Genomic DNA, 20493 nt, shown 5'->3' with positions numbered 1-20493 from the left:
AGTAACTCAGATCATACTCTGTTCTTGAAATATCAGAATGATAAGAAAACAACTTTAATAATTTATGTTGACGACATGATTATTACTGGGAATGATAAACATGAAATATTTCAACTACAAGACTATTTGGCTATTGAATTTGAGATGAAGAATTTAGGTGGACTCAAATATTTCTTGGGGATTGAGGTTGCCTGATCACAACAAGGCATATTTTTCTTTCAAAGAAAATACGTTTTGGACTTGTTGATAGACACATGAATGCTAGATTGCAAACATGTAGACACTCCTATTGTTCAAAATCATAATCTTGGAGAATACTCGAATCAAGTTCCAATTAACAAAGAAAGATACCAAAAGTGAGTGGGAAGATTGATCTACTTGTCTCATACCCGGCTTGATATTGCTTATGCGGTGAGCGTCGTCAGTCAATTTATGCATTCTCCGAGTGAAGACCACATGAATGCAATTATTTGAATACTTAGATATTTGAAGTTTGCACCCATAAAAGAACTTATATTCTCAAAACATGGTCATCTGAATATTGATGGTTACACAGATGCAGATCAGGCAAGAAGTATAACGGATAGGAAATCCACATCCTGTTACTTCACATTCGTGGGAGGTAATTTAGTTATATGGAGGAGCAAGAAACAGAAGGTTGTTGCGTTATCCAATGCAGAAGCCAGTTCAGAGGAATGACCAAAGGAATTTGCGAACTCATTTGGTTAAAGAGGTTTCTTACTGAATTTGGGTATATACCTACATCTGTAATGAATCTCTTTTGTGACAACAAGGCTGCAATAGCTATTGCACGGAATCCAGTCCAACATAATCGCACTAAATATGTTGAGGTAGATCGACACTATATCAAACAGAAGCTTAAATTGACTTATATTTTGACAAAGACAATTTCTAGTAGAGCGTTCTACAATTCACTCGACCAGTTGGGCATTGGTGACATCTATGCATCAACGTAAGGATGAGTGTTGGCGTGACTTGTGGATCATTAAATTTCTTTCCTTACACACCAATGATTCCCATTATAATTATATTTGATTTACTTTAATTCCTGATTTTCTACTGTGAATAGAAATATGAATTTATTATTTACTTGGCCACTACGGCTCTGTTGTATTATAAATATGACCTACTACAAAGAGAAGAATATATAAAAAATTCCCACAAACAAATATTATCATATTAGGTTTCATATTTTAGCATAGCTATCTGCTCTATGTATCGTGTTTTCTGAAAACACGAAGAAGTTTTTTTTCCCCATTTTATTTATATATAAATTTTTTTCTATTTTTTGGTGTCCAGAATAGGAAATGGTCTTCTTTTTTTATTTTTTATTTTCCTTATTTTCTTATTTTCTTTCGTACTTTTGCTATTGCTAGCACCATGTAAATGCATTTTCAATATATTAATAATTAGTTGTCTCTTAGGTATAAAAACTTTTGACAATGTGACATTCTAACCTACTCTAATTTATTTATGTAAAAGAGAGACTCAAACTTGAGTGGAAGGAAATTGACATTATTTTGATTAACTGACCTAACTCACATGTGTGATTATTTGAAGGGGGGGAAAAAAAACTTAATTTACATGTGCAAAATTAAACTATGATAAGACGAGTAACACATGAGTACTAGTGCTATTACCCAAGAATGGAAGGACATAGACTTAGTGCGCCTTATGCAAAACAAATTCAACAAAAAGAGTATTTGAAACAAAGTTTCAAATGAAGAATAGGATCTAATTTGAGGCATTAGCTTGAGCACTAATCTTATGATTAGAACCGTCTATATATGTTAAATTTTCTCTAAGCTTTGTCGAAGATCGATTAAACTGACCATAGAGAACCTTTGTACACAACCAATGTGTTATTATTGTGATGGGATTGGTGGCCATAGCTAGAATATTTATCTAAAGTACTACTTGAATGATGAAAAATATATGAATATGACGATTATACCTCCACGTCATGTTGGTAATTTACATATCATAATATGGTTGAACAACGAATTTCTATTTTCCATATTTTAGGAGGTGTAATATTCATATACAAAATACGTCATCACATTGATCGACTGCAACACAACACCATGCAAAAGCAAATTTCTGCAAATTCTAGCTCTGGGATTCGTAGATGTAGTTGCTCCACAGTGCTCGTAAAAGAAAACAGTCCTAAAGCTCGACCAGTATTGGAGCGTTCATGTGGATTCAAGCCTTTCTCATTTTGATTATTATTATTATTATTTTTTAAATTTTAATTTAACACTTGGGGACTAATTTGTCACAATATGCAACATAACAGCATCATCATCAATGAACAACAATCCAGTTACTATTCACATTTGAAATATAGAACTAGAATACTATTGAATCACTGGGGAAATGAAATGAAATCCTTCAAATGAACATATCCTAAAAGGTTTACATCAAAATCTATGGGAGCAAGCAAAAGGGAAATGGAAAAAAGAATATCATAACTTAAAATAATTTTCCCTTCCACCTCACATTCTTGCAAAGAATACAACACAAAGGTATGACTGGTTTTACTTGCAAGACAAACCAAAGAACCCGCCTTGCTCATCAAATAAACCATCAGCATGACATTCCAAGGTCCATACACCAGCATGAGATTCCAACTGTGCATACAATGCCATTGGCCCATTGCTGCTATTTGATCTAAAATGCCATCCGGCCAGCGAGCCGGCTCTCCAAAATCCTTCTGTCTATGGCTGCATCAATTGAACTCATCTGAAAAATAAAACAGCAATAAGATAATCAGAGAGGAACCGGGGGCATCATTCACTTGGTCAAGCAAGATAAGTAAATTGGTCCTATCCAAAGATACCAAACTTTGTGAAAGAAGCTGACCTGTGCCAAGTCTGGTTTCACTGTTCAATAATAAAGTAATGTTGCTACAATTAAACAAAAATCTGTTGGGCTTGATCTTGTTTCACTCAAAACCCCAAGCCCCAAAAGAAAGCATAGGGAGAGTGAATAACAACAGATAAATCCAAATTTTAAAAGAACAAATACATAGATTCCGTACTTAACTGAGTACGATGCTAGGTAGAAGAATCCTTGAGCCCATTGCAGCAAGCTTGTCAAAATTGTAATTACTAACTAACAGCAAAAATAATGTAAATACCTACTTGAACCTTTTGATGCAGTTGCGTGGAAACCCGAGAAATGGCAGTTTAAACAAAACAGCATGCCCATCAACCAAGGGTTGGAAAGCAGAAAGATGGAGGACTAAAAGGTTCACATGTTCTTTGCTAAAATTTTCTTTTCAAAAGAAAAAAGTTCAAATTCATACAGTATATGCCTCTCTAAACAGGAAAAATTGGTAAACAAGCCAATCTGATAAGCCTACCTCCTTTTCATAAATAATAATAAATTAATTAAAAAACATAAAGCCTACCTATCTGGTTAGAGCAATCCAACTCCGTAAATTAAAGAGGTAGTATGACTTACCTGGCTAGTTTCATCATGCACCTGATACTTCACTAAGGACATTCTTCTTTCCTCCTGCAAGTAAGTCAACTGAACCAATTAGCCACAACACTAGCAAAAAGGAAAGCTAATTAGCATTTTGTAAACTAGAAATGACTTACCATGGACATAGCCTCATCATCCCAAACCAGATACACCTCATTAGCTGCTGGCTGAGGAGCAGGAGCTTTGTTTGCAATTACAGGCGGTGGTCCAATTGATGGACCACCAGTATTTGGACCAGATGCATAAGAGTGTGAATTAATTAAGGTCCCACCTGTAGCAATTAAATGCAAGGGAGATATCAGGTTCACAAGCCTTGCACACATGAAATCGACAATCCAAAGGCATCAACTAGGACAGAAGAGCTATATTTTTAGCAATGTGGGCAGGCTTCATGGCAAACACATAAGGCTTATCATACCAGAACAACTAGTAGCTTAGTTGGTCAAGAAAATAAAAACAATTAATAGGATCAATTGGGTGCATAACAAGGAAGATAATAAACTGCCTTTGTAATATATCAAATACACATAAGCCTGCAAAGTACAAACTAAGCTGTTGATAGCAAATCCAAATTTGAAGTTGATCAACTCCCAAAACAGTACTCTGTAGTATAATCTCAAAAGGTGACTTGAACCATAAAAAACAAGAGAAAATTCCCAAAGCATCTATTACTTATTTTATCATACATCAGGAAAGCATGATCTGATAGCAAGAAAATACCATTTTTGTTAAAATCTATGAATAGAATACAGCTTTGACTCTATACTGTTAAGAAAGAAAAAAACAAAATTTTGAGAGACTTTAAATTAGCCAAACAAGGGAAGGGCAAAAGGTTACCAAAAAAAACATTTGACAAGACAGACAGTTATATACAATAGAATGTTACACAAATTAAATAACTCCAAAAAGAAATTTAAAAAAAAAATTAAAGTACAGTTACCACCAACATATACAAAAAGGAGGGGATACCAGATAAATTACAGCATCATGCCTACTTAAAACACCCATATTATGAGCTACAAGTTTCAATTTTGAACATTTTGAAATACCAAATGTTTGAATTACTTCTAAAAAACAAAAATTTATACACAAAAAACGTATCTGAAAGACCATTTAAGCAAATAAAAAATAAGACATCAAACCTGAAATGCTTAGATAACTACTTGTTATGAAAGTTTTCGCACCTTGATGTGCATCTGTTGAGCCTTTAAGTTCAGCTGGAGAATTTGAGAGAATACTAGTTGAAGGCATGGGAGCTGAAAAGGGAGAACTTTGAGTTGGTACATTATTTATACCAACAACAGGAAACAGGGGTTGTGATACAGGAACAGGAGGCATGGATGTAGGAAGTCCAGGCGGGGTTATATGTGACGTCAGATGTGCAGGGGTTGATGATGGTGGGGGTGGCCTCACATTCTGCACAGGAAACAATGGCTGCGGCACATAACCCAATGAGGAAGGAGGAGGAATTGAGACTGCTGGAAGTTGTGGAAACCATGGCTGGGGACGAGGTTGCCAAGCATTTGGAGGCATTGGAACTGCAGGACTGTAACTGGTGCAAACAAAAACCAAAGAAACATACACACATGTTGTTTATGTAAATGGTATATGTAACACAGAAAATATAGTTTTCAAATTTTAGAAAGCTGGTTCCGGAGGATATGCAAGAAACCTCACAGAAAACATACATTGGCCGGATTGCACCCAAAGCTGGTTGAGGAGGATATCCAATCCCCATCGAACCTGGCACCATACCACCAACAAACTGGGTTGACGGGATGTCCACTTTAGCTACTTTTGATGGAGCGTCCTCATCTGCAAACAAATTAAAATATTTAGAAAACAAACTTAACTTATATGATTAATGCTATAACTTCAAGAGAACATGAAATGAACAACACAAAATGATAGGTACTGTACACTTTTTGTTGGTTCGATTAGTCTTTAAGACAAACCACGACAAAACATTTCATACAGAATTCTTATGCACAGATTAGGACATCCGAATGAGTGTGTACTTGCATGAGTTTATATGTGGATGCATTCTCTTGCAAGTAAATTGGTTCAACCATGAAAACAGGAGAATTTCAACATGTTAAAAATTTCCAACTGGACCAAATACAATCATTAAAGCTTTTATACCCAAATAACTATTACATGGATGTTGCTATGAACACTCCAATAGAGCATCTTATTTAATACATTATACTATTCAAGGAAATTTGATTCAAATGGGTCGGTTTATGTATACTTGCATGTGCCAGCACATCCAGGTGAAACTTTAATGTGAATCAAACCCAAAGGCGGCATAAAACAGTTGAATTTAATCATTTAAATAAATAAAAAATTTAAACATCACCAATATCAATGGGGATAACATAACCTAAACATAAAATAAGAAAATTCTCTGGATAAACATCATATTTGTAAGGATCCTTTACCTTCCTCTCCATAATGTGCAGCCAAGACATCAGGTGGGATTCCTTGCATCCCATATATTTCAATATCCGTTGACTCTCTTCCAGTCTTTGCATTGGGAACTCTGTAAAACATAGTTTTTCCAGTTTGAGTATCAGTAAAGTGAAAAAGAAAATCAGGGTAAGGAATTATATTGAGGCACAGTTCAAATATATTGAACAAATTGCAATGGCCATTTATAATAGCTCATTTAAATGATCAAGTGAAATAGTTTAATCACAAACAAAGAGCAACTACAAGCATCTACGATGATGTTCTTATGTCTGAGTTAGAAAACTTGAAACCGGGGTTTTTGAATATGGGTTGTTCTTTTGTATTAATGAAAAATTGGTTAGAGTTCAAAAAGAAATGAATTAACATTTACTTTTTGAATACAGTGGACAAGGTTTGAGTTTATCATCAGCACATAGGTACGTGCATAAAGTTCCTCTTACAGTTATATGAGTAACAGGTTAATACAATACGTTATCTTCCTGAGGTTCAGGGGCCATCTCATTATTAAGAAGCGTGTGGCATTGACATTTCAGTATATCCCAACAACATAAAAACCAATTTATAGTAACAGCCACATTGTTTCCTGGAATCCAAATTCTACTAAACTTCCATCAAATACCTACAGCTTGAATTTGCTCGAAAATCAAGATAGCCTACCAATGCAATTGACCATTAAACTTTTGCCTATGCAGCTAACATAAAAACTTTAATCTCAAATTATTTTTCCGGCAAAAGAATTCTTCACAAATCGTTTTTTTAATTTTTTTTTTTTTAAAAAGAATTTGTTTTATCTAAAGCCCATTAGAAAGATGCACCAACTGACCAAACTATGATTTTTTTAAGGATGAAGATCATATTTTTACATAGCAAAAATAAAAACAATGAAGATCATAGTTAGCAAACATAAAGCTGATCAATATCGTATTATCATATAGTAAAGTCAGCTATGAAAGAACGTAAAAATTAGGGTTCAGATAATTGGGGAAAATATAGAAGTCAATACTTGGTGACGCTCTCTTTGTGGACCTGGAGGACATGAATGGCCATGCCACCAGCGGTAGATAGCTTCTTGTGGCAGACATGGCACTTAAAGTGCTTGGCTTTCTGGTGCTGCACCAGTATCTTCTCATCGTCAAATTCTCTATCACAGTAGTAGCACCAAACCTTCGACGAAACCCTCTTTTTCTTCCTACCCATTTGTCCTTCTTCCTCCTTGTCCTCCTCGTACAGGTCTTCTTGTTGTGTTTCTTGTTGTCTCCCTCTCTCTCTCTGAGCTTCGATTCGGTATTTGGGTTTTTGGAGGTTTCCCTTCTGTGATCTGTGGGTTCTTTTATTTCACGTCTTCGTATTTGTAGCCTATTTTTATAATATTATATAAGAAAAAATGGGTTGAAAATTGGGGCTAGGGCTTTTCCTAGTCCTAATTGATGTAGCAGATTGCAAATTAATCTAGTTGATAGTTGGGTTGACCTGAGCTGAGGCCCAACCTAAAATTGACCAAGATTAGTTTTATTTATTTATTTATATTTATTTTTTAGTACAAGTGATTAGGAGGAGAGGAGTTTACACAAATATTCATTGTAAACCCCTTGGTATCCAATGACCAATCTTAATTAAGTTCCTTATCTCTCTCCTCTCGTAACGTATAAAACTGCCACACAATATTATTAATGTATATGTTTTTTTCTTTTTGATCGGATATTAATCTATATGTTGTAACATGATAAAACAACAAGTTTATACTTTAAGTTTAAATATCAATAAATATACATGCGTTATAACATATATGGTTAACGTCACATGGAGATGTCGTACACCGAAACATTCCTTCTATCACTCATCACCTATCACTTGAAGAGAGATAGAAAGAGGCCTATAGCATGCATAAAAGCAATCTCAATTAGTTGTATTCTTACAGCCCAAATATATGAGAGTTCAATCGCTTTGAGTCAAAAAGTAAGTGCAACCATGATTTTCCACCAACACTAAAATTTATCTGAAAACTAAGGGGCGAAGAATGCATCAACCGTGGCAAGTTCCAGAAAGGAGCTTGTGATGGCAAAATCACATCATCAATAGCAGCTGACAGAAAATGAAAACCAACATACATTAATCAAATGGATTCTTAATCACTATTTCTGGTCTGCAGACTGCATGATGCTGTCAAACTTTCAGTGCTTCCGACCATGGAAATGACAAATGGGATATCCTACTCTTCTTTCTTGGAGGATTGGGAAGAGCTATCAGCTTCACCTGTAGGCTGGCTTACACTAGCTTTGGCCTCAGCAAGAAATGCAGGATCAGGCTTATGTTTGTCAGAAGGTTCCTTCATTGCCATATATATATAAAATGCAATAACTATGTTGACAGATATAACAGCAAGGAAACCACTCAACAATGTGAGTGAATATGGAGACATGTCGCTTGCACCTGTTTCACATGAAGAACACGCTCAGATAATCCAAGAGGAAAACCTAGGAAAGTAACTCTATAAAGCTCCCTTCCTAAATCCTAGCAAAAAATTATCACATAGTAAGGCAAGTTACAAGATCAAAGTTTTTCGATTTAATCAGACATTCACTTGCATGATTGTGATAAGGGCATGTTGGCTGTGCAATTTGGTGACACAAACTCAAGCGCCTATGTTTTCTTCAGAAATTTCCTACAACCATAGTGCTTTGCACAAGATTACCCATACACCCACAGGAATACCGATGGCCACTAGGCTCTAGATAACATTTTACCTACAACTGGAAATCCAACAGTAGCCAAAAAAAAAAAAGTAATAATCTTAAGATAGTTGACACATGTATTGGCAAGTTGAGTAATATTCTTCTGATAAGAAACAAAACTTAAATAGTGAAAGCTCAAGTTGAGTACTACTAAGACGATGCCATTGATTGGTTTCAAAATTTTCATATCCCAAGCGGTCTCAATTTTAAGCAGTAGGGTATTCTGAAAATTGAAAGATGACACAAATGGTTTATTATAATTGTTCCCATGGATCTTGATGTGGATCTTTTCATATTACTGGGCTGTACTTATGCTTCTAACCTCTTTTTAGCTTGGCTTTACTAATCTCTGATCTTGGGGTCAAAGTCCCATTAAGATTACTAGTTCGAGAAGCTTAGATATAACTCTTTCTGTTTAGTGGAGAATAGGTTTCAGAGAACATCTTCAGTAATTTTGAAGCGTTCTTAGAGAATCTATGATGAATTATAGCCTTGCATGTAATTCACATGGGGAAATAGGGAGAGTGCCTAGATTTTTCTTCTTCTCCTTTTATTTGATTACTAGGACTCCTGTTTTCACCACTAACCCTTATTTTTCTCTGATCACCCTACAAGCTCATACTTTGTACACAGATCTAAACTCCAAATCCTTGTATAGCATGCTACTAGTACATGCTGCAGCTGTTTTCTTAGTTAGGTGGAGAAAAAATTCCAATTTAGTAAAATCATCGAGCGACTAAAGTTAATCTTATAGTAATCCTGATTCTTCCACCATTCAAATCCCAAAATCAAATTTGTTTCCAAAAGTAAAGCCCACAACGTCAATGCTATCCTACAGCAGTATGGCACCACATCATCTTGGCACTAGTTATACTTTTATTTATTCTGTTACATGCCCTAGTTATACTTGGTGATAGGATGCCATCTTTATTCTTGTAAAGCACATTCACTGTAAGGATATTGTTATGTAATTATAAAATATTAAAAAAAAAAAAAAAAACAAAGCTTCTAATAATCAAAACTCTCCTCGTGGGAACTTAGAGGTCATTAGTTGGAAGATATTTAAAAGGCTTGATTGAGATGAAAATTCCCATTATCACGACATTAAGAGTGACATGGACAAACTCTAAGGTGCTCTAGGATAGGAACGAAATGCAGAATGACATAAATTCAAAATGTGAAACGAGAAATGGTCTGCTTATTTAGAAATAAAACAAGTAACGCAGACAAAATTATCAAAAAGAGGATTGAAAGTAGATAAATTCATTGTAATATAGCATTAAGAAGGAAACCCCAGCATAACTAGTGCGAGCCTATATTAGTACGACGAGGGACCTCCAATAAGATGCAGTACTAGTTTTATATCAACCAATTAGACATGAGGACTGAAGATGACAAAAGCTACAGAATTTGCACAACAGCCTTACCAGGAAGCAAATTATTGTTAAACGCATATAATATCGCCACGGGAGTTATCCACATAAACAATGATGCAGTAACGAACTTTTGTATTACTCCTGCCATTGCTATCTCCAATCTACAGAATGAAGAAGAAAATAATCGATACCAATAGAAAAATAAATCACGAGTATTAGGCCCACAAACAAACATGAGAGGGAGATATCATAATCGATGATACAATGGACTTTCTAGAATTGTTTACACAAGCAAGTGATGAGTAGGTTAACACATTGTGCTGTAAAAGACTACCGATAAGTCTTGTAAACATGCACCGGGCCAGAGATGTAACTAATGGGCTATAACCATAGTTCATTGGCATCATTGCTAACACCTATGCACATGAATTTCCTCTAAGTCAGTATAAATGACTGAAACCCGTGACAAAGTCACAACTATTATGCTTAGTGATCATAAGTTGGTCGGAACAAATTAATATATCAAATACCCATACGAACAAAGGAAATACATCATAAATTCATTGGAACAAATATTTATATCAAATTCCCATACACAGAAAGAAAATTCCAAGCTAAGTCATAACAATTGCATACATGAGGGAACAAAGTGGGCTTTCCTGTGAACAAAGACACTAAATTCTCCTTGGGATACTTCTATGCAATGCTTAAGTGAAGTATGAACTACTTGGTTTTTACTGAGATATGGTGTACCACTTGAAAGCAATCTCATATTCAAATAAAAACCAAAACTTTTCAAATGCAACCAATCAACAAACAATCATCTTTGAACAAAGATACTAAACTTCAAAGTCACCCGTGAATAAAGACACTAAATTTCAATGACCCAATCTCACATAGACATTTAATCAAACACTTTGAGCGCATACTTAAGCCAGAAAAGAATGGACTGAGTAACAGCATACCCAACTGAGAGTATTGGATCGGTAGATTGAGCCGCCAAGAAAGGACTTGACTAATCACTGTTAGCTTGCCTGTCCTGTTCAACAATCCAATCCCTTCGGCTACAGAAATTGCATATTCTCTGTGGGGATATAAAATAGTTCCGACTCCGAATACAAATAACTCAGAAGCAAAGCTTGTTCTTTTGGTGCTGGAAATTCATAAGCAAAGCTTCAACACAAGAGACTTGCTGTTTTACTTCTGGGATGCCAAACCCAAGAGAGATAATTTTCGAAGTGGGCCCTCCATGATCAGATCTAAAGCCCAACAGGCCCAACACCATTCCTATTATACAAATTTATTTATTTATTTATTTATTTTTTCACATGATTTTTTTTTTCTTCCATTTTGAGTAAACTTTTGCCTTTTCTCTTTTAAGGAATATTTGAAGTTCAACCCCAATGTATGTTACATCACTGTTTTTAGTTATCTGTCTGTAAATATAGAATTGTATTCTAATTGTAGAAGGAATAATAACAATTGCAATAGAAAGAATTATTACGAATATGAAAAATTGCCCAATTCTTAGGCACATTCATAACCATTCACAGTGTTGAAATAAAATCAACATGACAACATGATTTGATAATGGCTTCACTATGAAGCCGCCACAAGTAAAGTGTGCACATAACGCCACTTTCTTTTAGACTAGACTTGATGTGAAAATTGAATCATATCTACAAATGGGATTGACTCAAAGATGGTACATCTACCCAATTTTCCGCCAGACTAATTCGTACGATGTTAGTGCTGAACGTATAACCTTGTGAGATTTAACTTTCTCTTATTATCATGGTAACATGTTTTCGAACAGATAAACTTGCGTTTTTTATTCTTTGCAATTAGCTCTAATTTTATTGATACACATATACTTAATAATAGAAGATGTCTCAAGTTCGAATTTCCCTTTTCCCGTTGATAAAAAACAATGCCAATATAGGAGAAAAATTTATGTGAAACGAGGACAATGTGTTCCTACTTGTAATGGCGAGTGTGGTCATTGGTATCTTGGAACATGTCTCCCCAATATCTTTTAACTCTCAACATTTCAAAACTGAATTATGACATACGTCTCATGTTATTTGTTTAAGATATGATCGTTATATTCATTCCATGTTTTTCACACTTTTCTGTGGGTGGAAGAAATAGATTGTTGCACTGACACATTTTCCAAATTTCCACTAGACATTTCAAGAGGAAAGTAAACAGAGAAGCCTAAAAACAAAACAAAAACACACAAAAGAGCATGCCTAAGAGGGATCATGCTCACTAAACCTATGCACCATACATCTAGCCCTCATTGCATTGAAGCATTTAGGCCCATTTTGCCAAGAGTGACATACAGCCAGAACCCAAAAGAAGTGAAATATTAGCCCCAAGCTGGATCCTTAAATTGCCTTGCATTCTAGGGTTCATGAAATCTGCTGCTAGAAGGTCAACCAGAGACATGTATATTAGAATCCCAGCTGAAGCAGAGTTGAAAACCCCCTCCACAATCAGAGCAGTTGGGCTGCTCTCATTGTAAATGTTTGATATTCCCATTCCAACACCAATTCCAATTGGGGTGGTGAGGGAGAAGAAAAGCACCATGGTTGCAATAGCCCTGGACTTGAATTTGGCCTGCACAAACAATTGAAGCAACTCACATAAAATTGTATGAAAATAGAAACTCACAACCCTAAAAAATCTTGGGATTGAAAAACTTGTGAAACTTGGAACCTCACGGTGAAGAAAAGGCAAATTAACACAGCTTAATTACCCTAACCCTAGAAAAATGAAAGTTGACTTTCAACAAAATGCTGCACTGAACTGATGTGAGACTGTCCCAATAGTGAACCATGCAATCCGTACTTTACAAATGAAATGAAGACACATATGGTGGTGGAATGCAATGGAGTCATTGGACCCTACAAATACGCATGATCTCTAAATAGGTACCCAGAAGATTTTGTTACAACATCAACAAGACCTTTTGAAGGACCCATGTGCATATTGGTAAATGGCAACATCTTAGGGTTAGAAAATGATGAATATTTCCAAGACCATACATGCATTAAAAAAAAATTATATATTTATTTTATTTGTACATTTTCTTATAACCAAGAAAGTTAGTAGAGTTTGCTTTCATATATTTATTTTGTATTTAGGGTGACTAAATGAGACAATGGAGAAAAGGAAAAATCTTGGAGGAAATTGAAGATACCTGAGAGATGCAGCCACCAAGGCCCATGCCTTCAAAAAATTGATGGAAAGTCAAAGCTGCTACCAGAGGTTTGATTGTTCTGGGACTCTGAGAGGCACCTAAAGATATCCCAATGATGACTGAATGAACCACAATCCCAAGCTCCAGAACCTGTAAAACGTTTACATCAGAAAACTAGAGCAGCAAAAAGAACAGGAAAATGAAATTAACACATAAAAACAAAAAAGAAAATTGTAAAATTAAAACAAACTAATCAATGCAGGACCACCATAGTTTGTAACCAATTGAACAAAAGAGTTCTTTGATCAATCAGATAAGAAAATGTTTCAATTCAGGACTCACTGAAGCTTCTTCCTTCTGGGAATAATTTCAAATACCTGTATGCTTGTAAATTGTAATTACAAAGTATAGGAAGTAGTTCATAGGAATGGCAAGAGCAAAAAACAGAGGAAACAGGGGAGAAACAGAGTGTGCACCTACCCAACAAACTCTATCACCAAAAATATTGAACCATAAACAACTAAAAATATAAGCCAACTCTACCTGTGATATCACTCGATGCCTAATGAGCTCGAAAGATGAAGCTGAGTCCTCCGGTAAAATTGCACTGGATCCATGGGCATGACCATGTGTGGCATGAGTATGAACATGCACATGACCCTCATGCACCCCATGCATCTCCTCATCCTCTTTCACTGGCAGTGCTTTAGTGAAATGTGACCTTCTGTAATAACTGGTGGCAAAGGTATCGATCATCATCGTCCCAATAGCCGAAAGCATTGCAATGAAGCCGGTAAATGGGAAATTCCCCCATGGTGTTTGGCTGAGGCAGGGGCTTGTCAAGCTGTCAAATGCTTCAGGCAAGATATGGATGAACCCTGTTGCTAGAATCACGCCAGCAGCAAAGGCTTTGATCATGAAGAAGATATCGTTTTCGGGGCGCAGAGTTGGGATTTTCTTGCCCAACATTGGGAGAGAGACACCAAGCACACTGGCTATGAGGATTGAACTTATTGCAACTAGCTTGAACTTGAGAACCTTGACCTTGTCATGGTGTTGGGTTTCTTTGCTACATGTGCATTCTGCAGAAACCAAAATGGGGACAAACAGAAGAAGAAGAAGAAGAAGAAGAGTGTGAGATGAAGTGAGCTTTCTCATGGCTTTCAGTGGGGGGGAAGAGAGAGAGAGAGAGTAGAGGAGGGCTTCGAAATTTGATGTGGGATGTGAAGGAGTGAGCCTATTGCTTACTGTATATATGAGTTGGAGAGTTCAGGAAAAGCAAAGGGGTTGAGGTGAAAATGGCGACATGGAATTCAATTCTATTTGTAAGAAAGGAAAGTGTGGGGTTGCCAATTGTGTGGTTAATGGAGCCAAATGACGACATTATGTGTTAATGAACAGCTTAAAGGAGGTTACGACTTTAATTAGGCTTTCAAGTCTCTTTCCGAACCATGATGATAATGATCCATGACTAAGAAATTTTCTTCTTGTTGGCAAAGAAAAGCAAATGGGGCACTTGAAAGATTAAATTAGTATCCCATCTTGGAGTGGTTATTAGCCAATGCATGAGCATGAATTCTGTTCAGCTAGGGAAGGAATTTGACTTGCCGTGTGGAACACCATCAAGCACTAAAAAGGTTTTGAACATGGTAGATCATTTAACTGATTTGTTAGTTTATTTATCTAACATTTGAATTCTTTTTTTTTTTTTTTGGTGATTCAGTAATTGTTTAATATGGTAGAGGAATTTGGTTGTAGGAGGTTCTGTGTTTGAAATCGAGAGTGAGATTGTATTTAAAAGTTATGTTAGCGACAATCGTCCACGCACGCATGAATGACTGTCAGCTGTTGATGTATTATGTAATTCACGTGCATCAAATGCTAATTGATGCACATCCACACGCCGGTCAATGCATTGCATAACTGCATGCGGCCATGTTTGTAACATTTCTTTTCTACCCATACTTCTGTCCAGGTCCAGTGATTTTCTAACATTGATGAAAACAATAAAACTGATATTGCTTGGATGATCACTGCATTATAGAGATATTGGTTATAACACCAACCAGGAAAAATATGAGTGCATGTCAGTGCCGATGGCATTTCAAAATCTGCTACCATAAAACAGAGCTTTATGGCTTGTATCAAATACCATACAACAAAAGTATAGCATATAAAATGAAAAAGAACAAGTTCTGTGTTAAATACAAGCAAACTAAACAACTCCCATCCTAGACAAGTTGCACAATAAGTAAATTAAATTGTTATTAAATTGAGAAAAGCTAAAATGGGTATCTAGACAAAAGGCCTAGAACACAAGGCCATTGGAGGGATCAGATTATGTTTTTTTTTTTGGAAAATAACAAATTAGATTTCCTTCAACTTTTTTCCCCAAAACTTATAATTTTTTTTTTTCTTTCACTTATTATTCTTTATGCTATATGCTGGTTACTTTAGACTAGAAAGAGAGATGAAGAAAACTTAGACTTATTCAATGTCGTAGAAGCTCCACCCATTGTGACCTGACAACTTTATGTTATGCATATACTTCATGGAAGGTCAAGGACCAAAGATCTAACTACATGCGTAATGCTGTTACATTCTTTCATCTTTCTTCATTTTACTTTGTTAAGTCAAACAGATTATATATGGTGACATTATAAAGCTCACAAATGAAAGCTAGTTGCAAGAAGTTCGATGCTTATAAGGGGCACCAGCCACATAAAGATTGAACTTGTTGCACCTAGCTTGCATTTGAGAGCTTTGGCTTCGTTACGATCCGCGGCAGCGAAACTGCATGTGCATTCTGCAGAAAGCAAGAGATTGAAGGGACAGGAAGAAGAAGAAGAAGAAGATTGCAAAAGATAAAGGAGTGGTATAGAGGGGCCTGCTATGGATGTGGCTTGTTTAAGCCTATTCCATAGACTTTGTATTTATATATGTATAGATATGATCATATGAGTTGAGAGAATTTGGAAAAAGCAAGGGCTAGAGTAAAAATGACGACATGGAATTGAAGTGTGGGGTTGACGAATGACAAGTGTGTGCATTTTAAACAAAACTTGCCATATAATTAAATTGCATTATAGAGCTATTTGGTACCAAAACAAGAATTTGTCCCATGCAACAAAACAATACACACTCTGTCTAGCCTCAATTGTCATGAAATTGAGAAAGCCATAAAACCCTAGAACTGGAATTTTGATTTTGTACCTTTTTCTCTTCATTTGACTTTGTGACCAAAACAACTTAGGATGACAATTGGGCACCCCAACTTATATAATGAAAGTGAAAAACTAGTGTTTTTGTCTCTACCCATTTATGATAAACTAAAAAAGGATAGTTACTATGGCCAATAACTTTTATATAAATAAGTGTTTTGCCTTTCGTGCAACAAAATCAACTTATAAATGTACATCTTCTTTTTCAGATTTCATGTCTTAATCATTTTAAAACTACATAGGATTTGCAATGTATTTTTAGGTCTCACATAGTCCCGGCCATGGGTTAGATTAAGGGTGGAGACGGACGGACAGACGAACAAATACAATTATCCATCTTGGAACTGTCCCTGCCTCGGTTTACCTATTCGATTTTATAAATAAGAATATATATATTTTATGGTTAATTTTTTTTTTTTATCTTGTAGTGTTATTGTATGGGTTTTGTATTGTTCACATTGTGTGTCTTAATGCATGCTATGTGCTATACTATGTATTTATGGCCACATCTATCTTTTCGAAAAGGAAAAAAAAAGAAGAAATTCTATCAAGTCTCTGCCCATCCCATTTAGAGGCAAAGACAGAGATAGGATGACAAACTTGACGCTATGTTGCCGTTCAATGTATATATGCTTCCATTTTGTCCCTGCCCCTTTCCCACCTCCTTTGTCAGCCTAAAATGAAAATATAGTAATTTCAATCAAAAAAAGAAATAATAATATGAAAGTCGTAATTTAATTGGTTCAGAACATAATTCCAATAATGGTTGGTTGGTGGTCCCACAGATTACAACATATTATTCCTCCAGGAATATATTTCACAACTGGAATTTTAGTTTTTGGACCAGTTTCATAACACACTATACTGCCACGAATATCAACCTAAAGATTTTAGAACATATTGTATGAATAATGAGTAAAAAATAAGCTCATAAACAAAAAGAGATTCCCCCACATTGGTCGGTCCCAAATGAAGAAGAAACACTTTCATGCGGACAACACGTTTTGCTATTCGGCCAATAATGCAATGATACATAAAATAATTTTTTACGTGTCATTGTGTTATTAGTTAAGAATAGCAAAACAATACTATCTCATTACAAGTAAGTTTTTATGCAATTGAAGATAATTTGTTATCTTGTAATTCAATTCAAGCAAAGCTCTACAATAAGTCTAATGCCATGCTATTTAAAATCTTCTTGATTTTTGGTGCACTTGGAAAGTTCAAAAACCCACATTCTAAAAAATGGATTCAATTTTTTTTCATTACATAGCATTTTTTGAGGATATTTTCAACGATATCATACAAAATTTACACACATTATAAAAATGTGAAGTAAACAAACATATGTCTGCATATTGTTTGCATTTGAAAACATGGACCCCCCTTCAAGCCAAAAATAACATGGACCCCATGCTATATACATGTAACCATGTATATAAAACTTCAGTAAACTGGAATTTAATTTAGGATTTTTCCCACTTTGGTCGATGAAGATAATTTGTTATCTAGTGACTGATTCAATTCAAGCAAAGCCCTACAACAATAAGTCTAATGCCATGCCATTTGCTTGAAATCTTGTCTTCTATTTCCGGTTGACTTAGAAAGTTTGAAAACCCTCATTCTACTAACGGGTCTAACCCAATGAAAAATAGTATTAACTTACAGACCAGTTGTTTCATATTCAAACCCTCATAGTACGTTGAAGTGTGTAAATAAAAAATTCATCTTCCTTTATATAATTTAAATTATTGCTTATATTGAAAAAAAAAAAAAAAACACACACATTCTTAAAAATGATTTTAGTTTGCTTTCTAAAACAAACATATGTCTGCATATTGTATGGACCCCCTCTTCAAGCCAAAAAGAACATGGACCCCCCATGCATTGATTGGGCTGATTTAAATCATGTCGCCATATATATAAAACTTTAGTAAACTGGAATCTAATTAGGATTCTCCCCACTTGGCCATGAGAGACATAAAACATGCTCCTAAAAGAAGAGTAAAATTAGCACCAAGTTGGAGCTTTGGATTTCCTAGCATTTTGGCATTGTTTATGAAATCAGCTGCAAGAAGATCAACAAGCGCCATGTAAATGAGAATCCCAGCAGATGCTGATAAGAGAAGCCCTTGAACAATTAGTGCAGTTGGGCTGCTCTTAGTGTAGGTGTTTGATATTGCAATGCCAACAGCTATCCCAACTGGGGTGGTAAGGGAAAAAAATAGCACCATTGTTGCCATGGTTTTATGCTTGAACTTTGCCTGCACAAATCATAAATGTCCTAGCTTAATTAATTTCCATCAGAAACAGCCTTAAATTAGTTACATTTTGCCAAATTATTTTTCATTTTCAACTTAAAAAAAAATTATTACAGAAAAAAAAGGAAATAAAGAAAGAAGTGACTACATGATAGTATAATAAAGGAAAAAGGATCAATAAGTTAAAATGTGTCAAATCAACTTACTATATTGTTGTGAAGAAAAACAATAATGCACTTGGATTGATTTGGACTAACTTGTAGGAGTTTAGATTTTTTTTTTTTTTTAATATTTTATTTTATAGGAGCATAATTCTTTGCTTCTTATTATTTGGTTGACAAACAAATTTGCTTGTTAAGAACTGAGAGTACCTGATAGATGCATCCACCAAGCCCCATGCCCTCAAAGAATTGATGGAAACTCAATGCTGCCACCAAAGGCTTGATTGTGTGAGGGCTTTGACAAGCACCAAGGGAGATCCCAATGATCACTGAATGAACCACAATTCCTAACTCCAAAACCTGCAGTTTTGTAAATTGTATTGCATTATTTCAATCAATTAATCAAGTTCATATGTGTATAGGAAATTCAGATGTTTTTTCACAGACAATTTACTTGAAACTACCTGAGATATGATACGATGGCGGATAAGCTCTGACGAATTTGAAGATTCTAACACCAATGCAGAACCATGGACATGACCAGCATGATGTGCCCCATGATCACTCTCTTCATCACCATCAACTGGCTGAGATTTCTTGAGCTCAGACCTCTTATGGTACCCAGTAGCAATAGCTTCCATCATCAATGTACCAATGGCTGATACCATAGCAACAAAACCTGTAAAGGGAAACCTTCCCCATGGATTTTTACTTAGGCAGGGACTTGTCAAACTTTCATGAGCATCAGGAAGCACATGAACAAACCCTGTTGCTAAGATCACCCCAGCCGCAAAGGCCTTGATTAGGAGATAAAAGTCCTTATCTGGGTGGAGAATCGACGATATGTTCTTCACCAGAAACGGAAGGCAAACTCCTAGAGCACCAGAAACTAGAACTGAAACTATTGCAACTAGTTTATATCGGAGCACTTCCTTGGATTTGTTTTGATCTTTGCGTTGCTTTTCACATGTGCAGGCTGAAGATGCTAAAATTGGAAGAAGAAGAATGAAAAAGAGGATGGTGATCAAGGAACTGTTTGAATCATATCTGAACTTGATCATTGTATATCAGGGAAAGAAGAAAGAAAGTTAGAAAACATATAAGAAAGAATTGAAGAAACTATGGTGGGAATATTTCCATGCTCATTGCACACAAAGACAAAGACAATTATTGATGAGTCAACATAGAAACAGAACCGATGACCTCTAGAGACAGAGAAAGAGGCCAAATGTGTTCTTGGTGCTCGTCAAGTACAAGAGCAAGCAAGGGCCATACATTATTATTCAATCTAACAACCACAAAACTAAATTCCAACTTCTGGCACTGATTACTGGACTAATACAGAAAAGATCCATTATGTGCATAATTAATTCTTAATTATGCTTTTAACTCTATGTGCTACTTAAAAATCAGAATAGACAAAAACCTACCTACAAAGGGTATCTGATCCTTTTAATTTCCATCAGTGTATTGGATGCCCTCCAGCTCTCCCAGGTGAAGCCAAAAACTTGTGAATCCATCGAGAAAGCCCAATAGTACTAGAGAGTAACCACAT

General features: G+C 35.5%; 4 protein-coding genes across 5 annotated transcripts; all 4 read right to left on the bottom strand.

Moving 5' to 3' along the window:
* Window positions 1-2356: 2356 nt before the first annotated feature.
* LOC117624129 (protein SUPPRESSOR OF FRI 4) lies at window positions 2357-7320 on the bottom strand. The gene is made up of 7 exons (XM_034355268.1): window positions 6986-7320; window positions 5952-6052; window positions 5199-5325; window positions 4695-5062; window positions 3627-3781; window positions 3487-3540; window positions 2357-2763 (listed from the first exon to the last, which is right to left on the bottom strand). Exons 1-7 carry the CDS (start codon window positions 7177-7179, stop codon window positions 2692-2694), a joined length of 1071 nt encoding a protein of 356 aa, XP_034211159.1. The 5' UTR covers window positions 7180-7320; the 3' UTR covers window positions 2357-2691.
* Window positions 7321-7737: 417 nt separating this feature from the next.
* LOC117624878 lies at window positions 7738-11269 on the bottom strand. 2 transcript variants are annotated; one of them, XR_004585384.1, is made up of 4 exons: window positions 11056-11269; window positions 10142-10251; window positions 8091-8412; window positions 7794-7978 (listed from the first exon to the last, which is right to left on the bottom strand). XR_004585384.1 is itself a non-coding variant. In XM_034356376.1 (3 exons), the coding sequence occupies exons 2-3, from the start codon at window positions 10236-10238 to the stop codon at window positions 8192-8194; spliced, it is 318 nt and encodes a 105-aa protein (XP_034212267.1). In that variant the 5' UTR covers window positions 10239-10251; window positions 11056-11269; the 3' UTR covers window positions 7738-8191. The 2 variants fall into 2 exon arrangements, 1 of the variants encoding a protein (XP_034212267.1); XM_034356376.1 differs by having other exon boundaries at window positions 7738-8412.
* Window positions 11270-12242: 973 nt separating this feature from the next.
* LOC117625804 (zinc transporter 1-like) lies at window positions 12243-14469 on the bottom strand. Its single transcript, XM_034357367.1, has 3 exons — window positions 13839-14469; window positions 13296-13445; window positions 12243-12712 (listed from the first exon to the last, which is right to left on the bottom strand). The coding sequence occupies exons 1-3, from the start codon at window positions 14451-14453 to the stop codon at window positions 12407-12409; spliced, it is 1071 nt and encodes a 356-aa protein (XP_034213258.1). The 5' UTR covers window positions 14454-14469; the 3' UTR covers window positions 12243-12406.
* Window positions 14470-18413: 3944 nt separating this feature from the next.
* LOC117625805 (zinc transporter 5-like) lies at window positions 18414-20207 on the bottom strand. Its single transcript, XM_034357369.1, has 3 exons — window positions 19403-20207; window positions 19149-19298; window positions 18414-18780 (listed from the first exon to the last, which is right to left on the bottom strand). The coding sequence occupies exons 1-3, from the start codon at window positions 19997-19999 to the stop codon at window positions 18466-18468; spliced, it is 1062 nt and encodes a 353-aa protein (XP_034213260.1). The 5' UTR covers window positions 20000-20207; the 3' UTR covers window positions 18414-18465.
* Window positions 20208-20493: the final 286 nt, after the last annotated feature.

This window comes from Prunus dulcis, chromosome 4 (assembly GCF_902201215.1).
Source record: "Prunus dulcis chromosome 4, ALMONDv2, whole genome shotgun sequence".
Taxonomy (NCBI): domain Eukaryota; kingdom Viridiplantae; phylum Streptophyta; class Magnoliopsida; order Rosales; family Rosaceae; genus Prunus; species Prunus dulcis.
Note: the sequence above shows the minus strand (reverse complement) of the source record. Positions and strands in the feature narration are given on the sequence as shown.

What these genes read in the sequence shown, in the direction of transcription:
- LOC117624129 (XM_034355268.1), bottom strand. Translation starts at nt 7,179, where the DNA reads ATGGGTAGGAAGAAAAAGAGGGTTTCGTCGAAGGTTTGGTGCTACTAC. An exon ending in CACAAAGAGAGCGTCACCAA is followed by an intron (nt 6,053 to 6,985) that starts GTATTGACTTCT and finishes TATGTTTTACAG; the next exon opens with AGTTCCCAATGCAAAGACTG. An exon ending in TGCATGATGAAACTAGCCAG is followed by an intron (nt 2,764 to 3,486) that starts GTAAGTCATACT and finishes TTTATTTTTCAG; the next exon opens with ATGAGTTCAATTGATGCAGC.
- LOC117624878 (XM_034356376.1), bottom strand. Translation starts at nt 10,238, where the DNA reads ATGGCAGGAGTAATACAAAAGTTCGTTACTGCATCATTGTTTATGTGG. An exon ending in TAACAATAATTTGCTTCCTG is followed by an intron (nt 8,413 to 10,141) that starts GTAAGGCTGTTG and finishes CATGTGAAACAG; the next exon opens with GTGCAAGCGACATGTCTCCA.
- LOC117625804 (XM_034357367.1), bottom strand. Translation starts at nt 14,453, where the DNA reads ATGAGAAAGCTCACTTCATCTCACACTCTTCTTCTTCTTCTTCTTCTT. An exon ending in GGCATCGAGTGATATCACAG is followed by an intron (nt 13,446 to 13,838) that starts GTAGAGTTGGCT and finishes AACGTTTTACAG; the next exon opens with GTTCTGGAGCTTGGGATTGT. An exon ending in TTGGTGGCTGCATCTCTCAG is followed by an intron (nt 12,713 to 13,295) that starts GTATCTTCAATT and finishes TTGTTTGTGCAG; the next exon opens with GCCAAATTCAAGTCCAGGGC.
- LOC117625805 (XM_034357369.1), bottom strand. Translation starts at nt 19,999, where the DNA reads ATGATCAAGTTCAGATATGATTCAAACAGTTCCTTGATCACCATCCTC. An exon ending in GCCATCGTATCATATCTCAG is followed by an intron (nt 19,299 to 19,402) that starts GTAGTTTCAAGT and finishes ACAAAACTGCAG; the next exon opens with GTTTTGGAGTTAGGAATTGT. An exon ending in TTGGTGGATGCATCTATCAG is followed by an intron (nt 18,781 to 19,148) that starts GTACTCTCAGTT and finishes TGATTTGTGCAG; the next exon opens with GCAAAGTTCAAGCATAAAAC.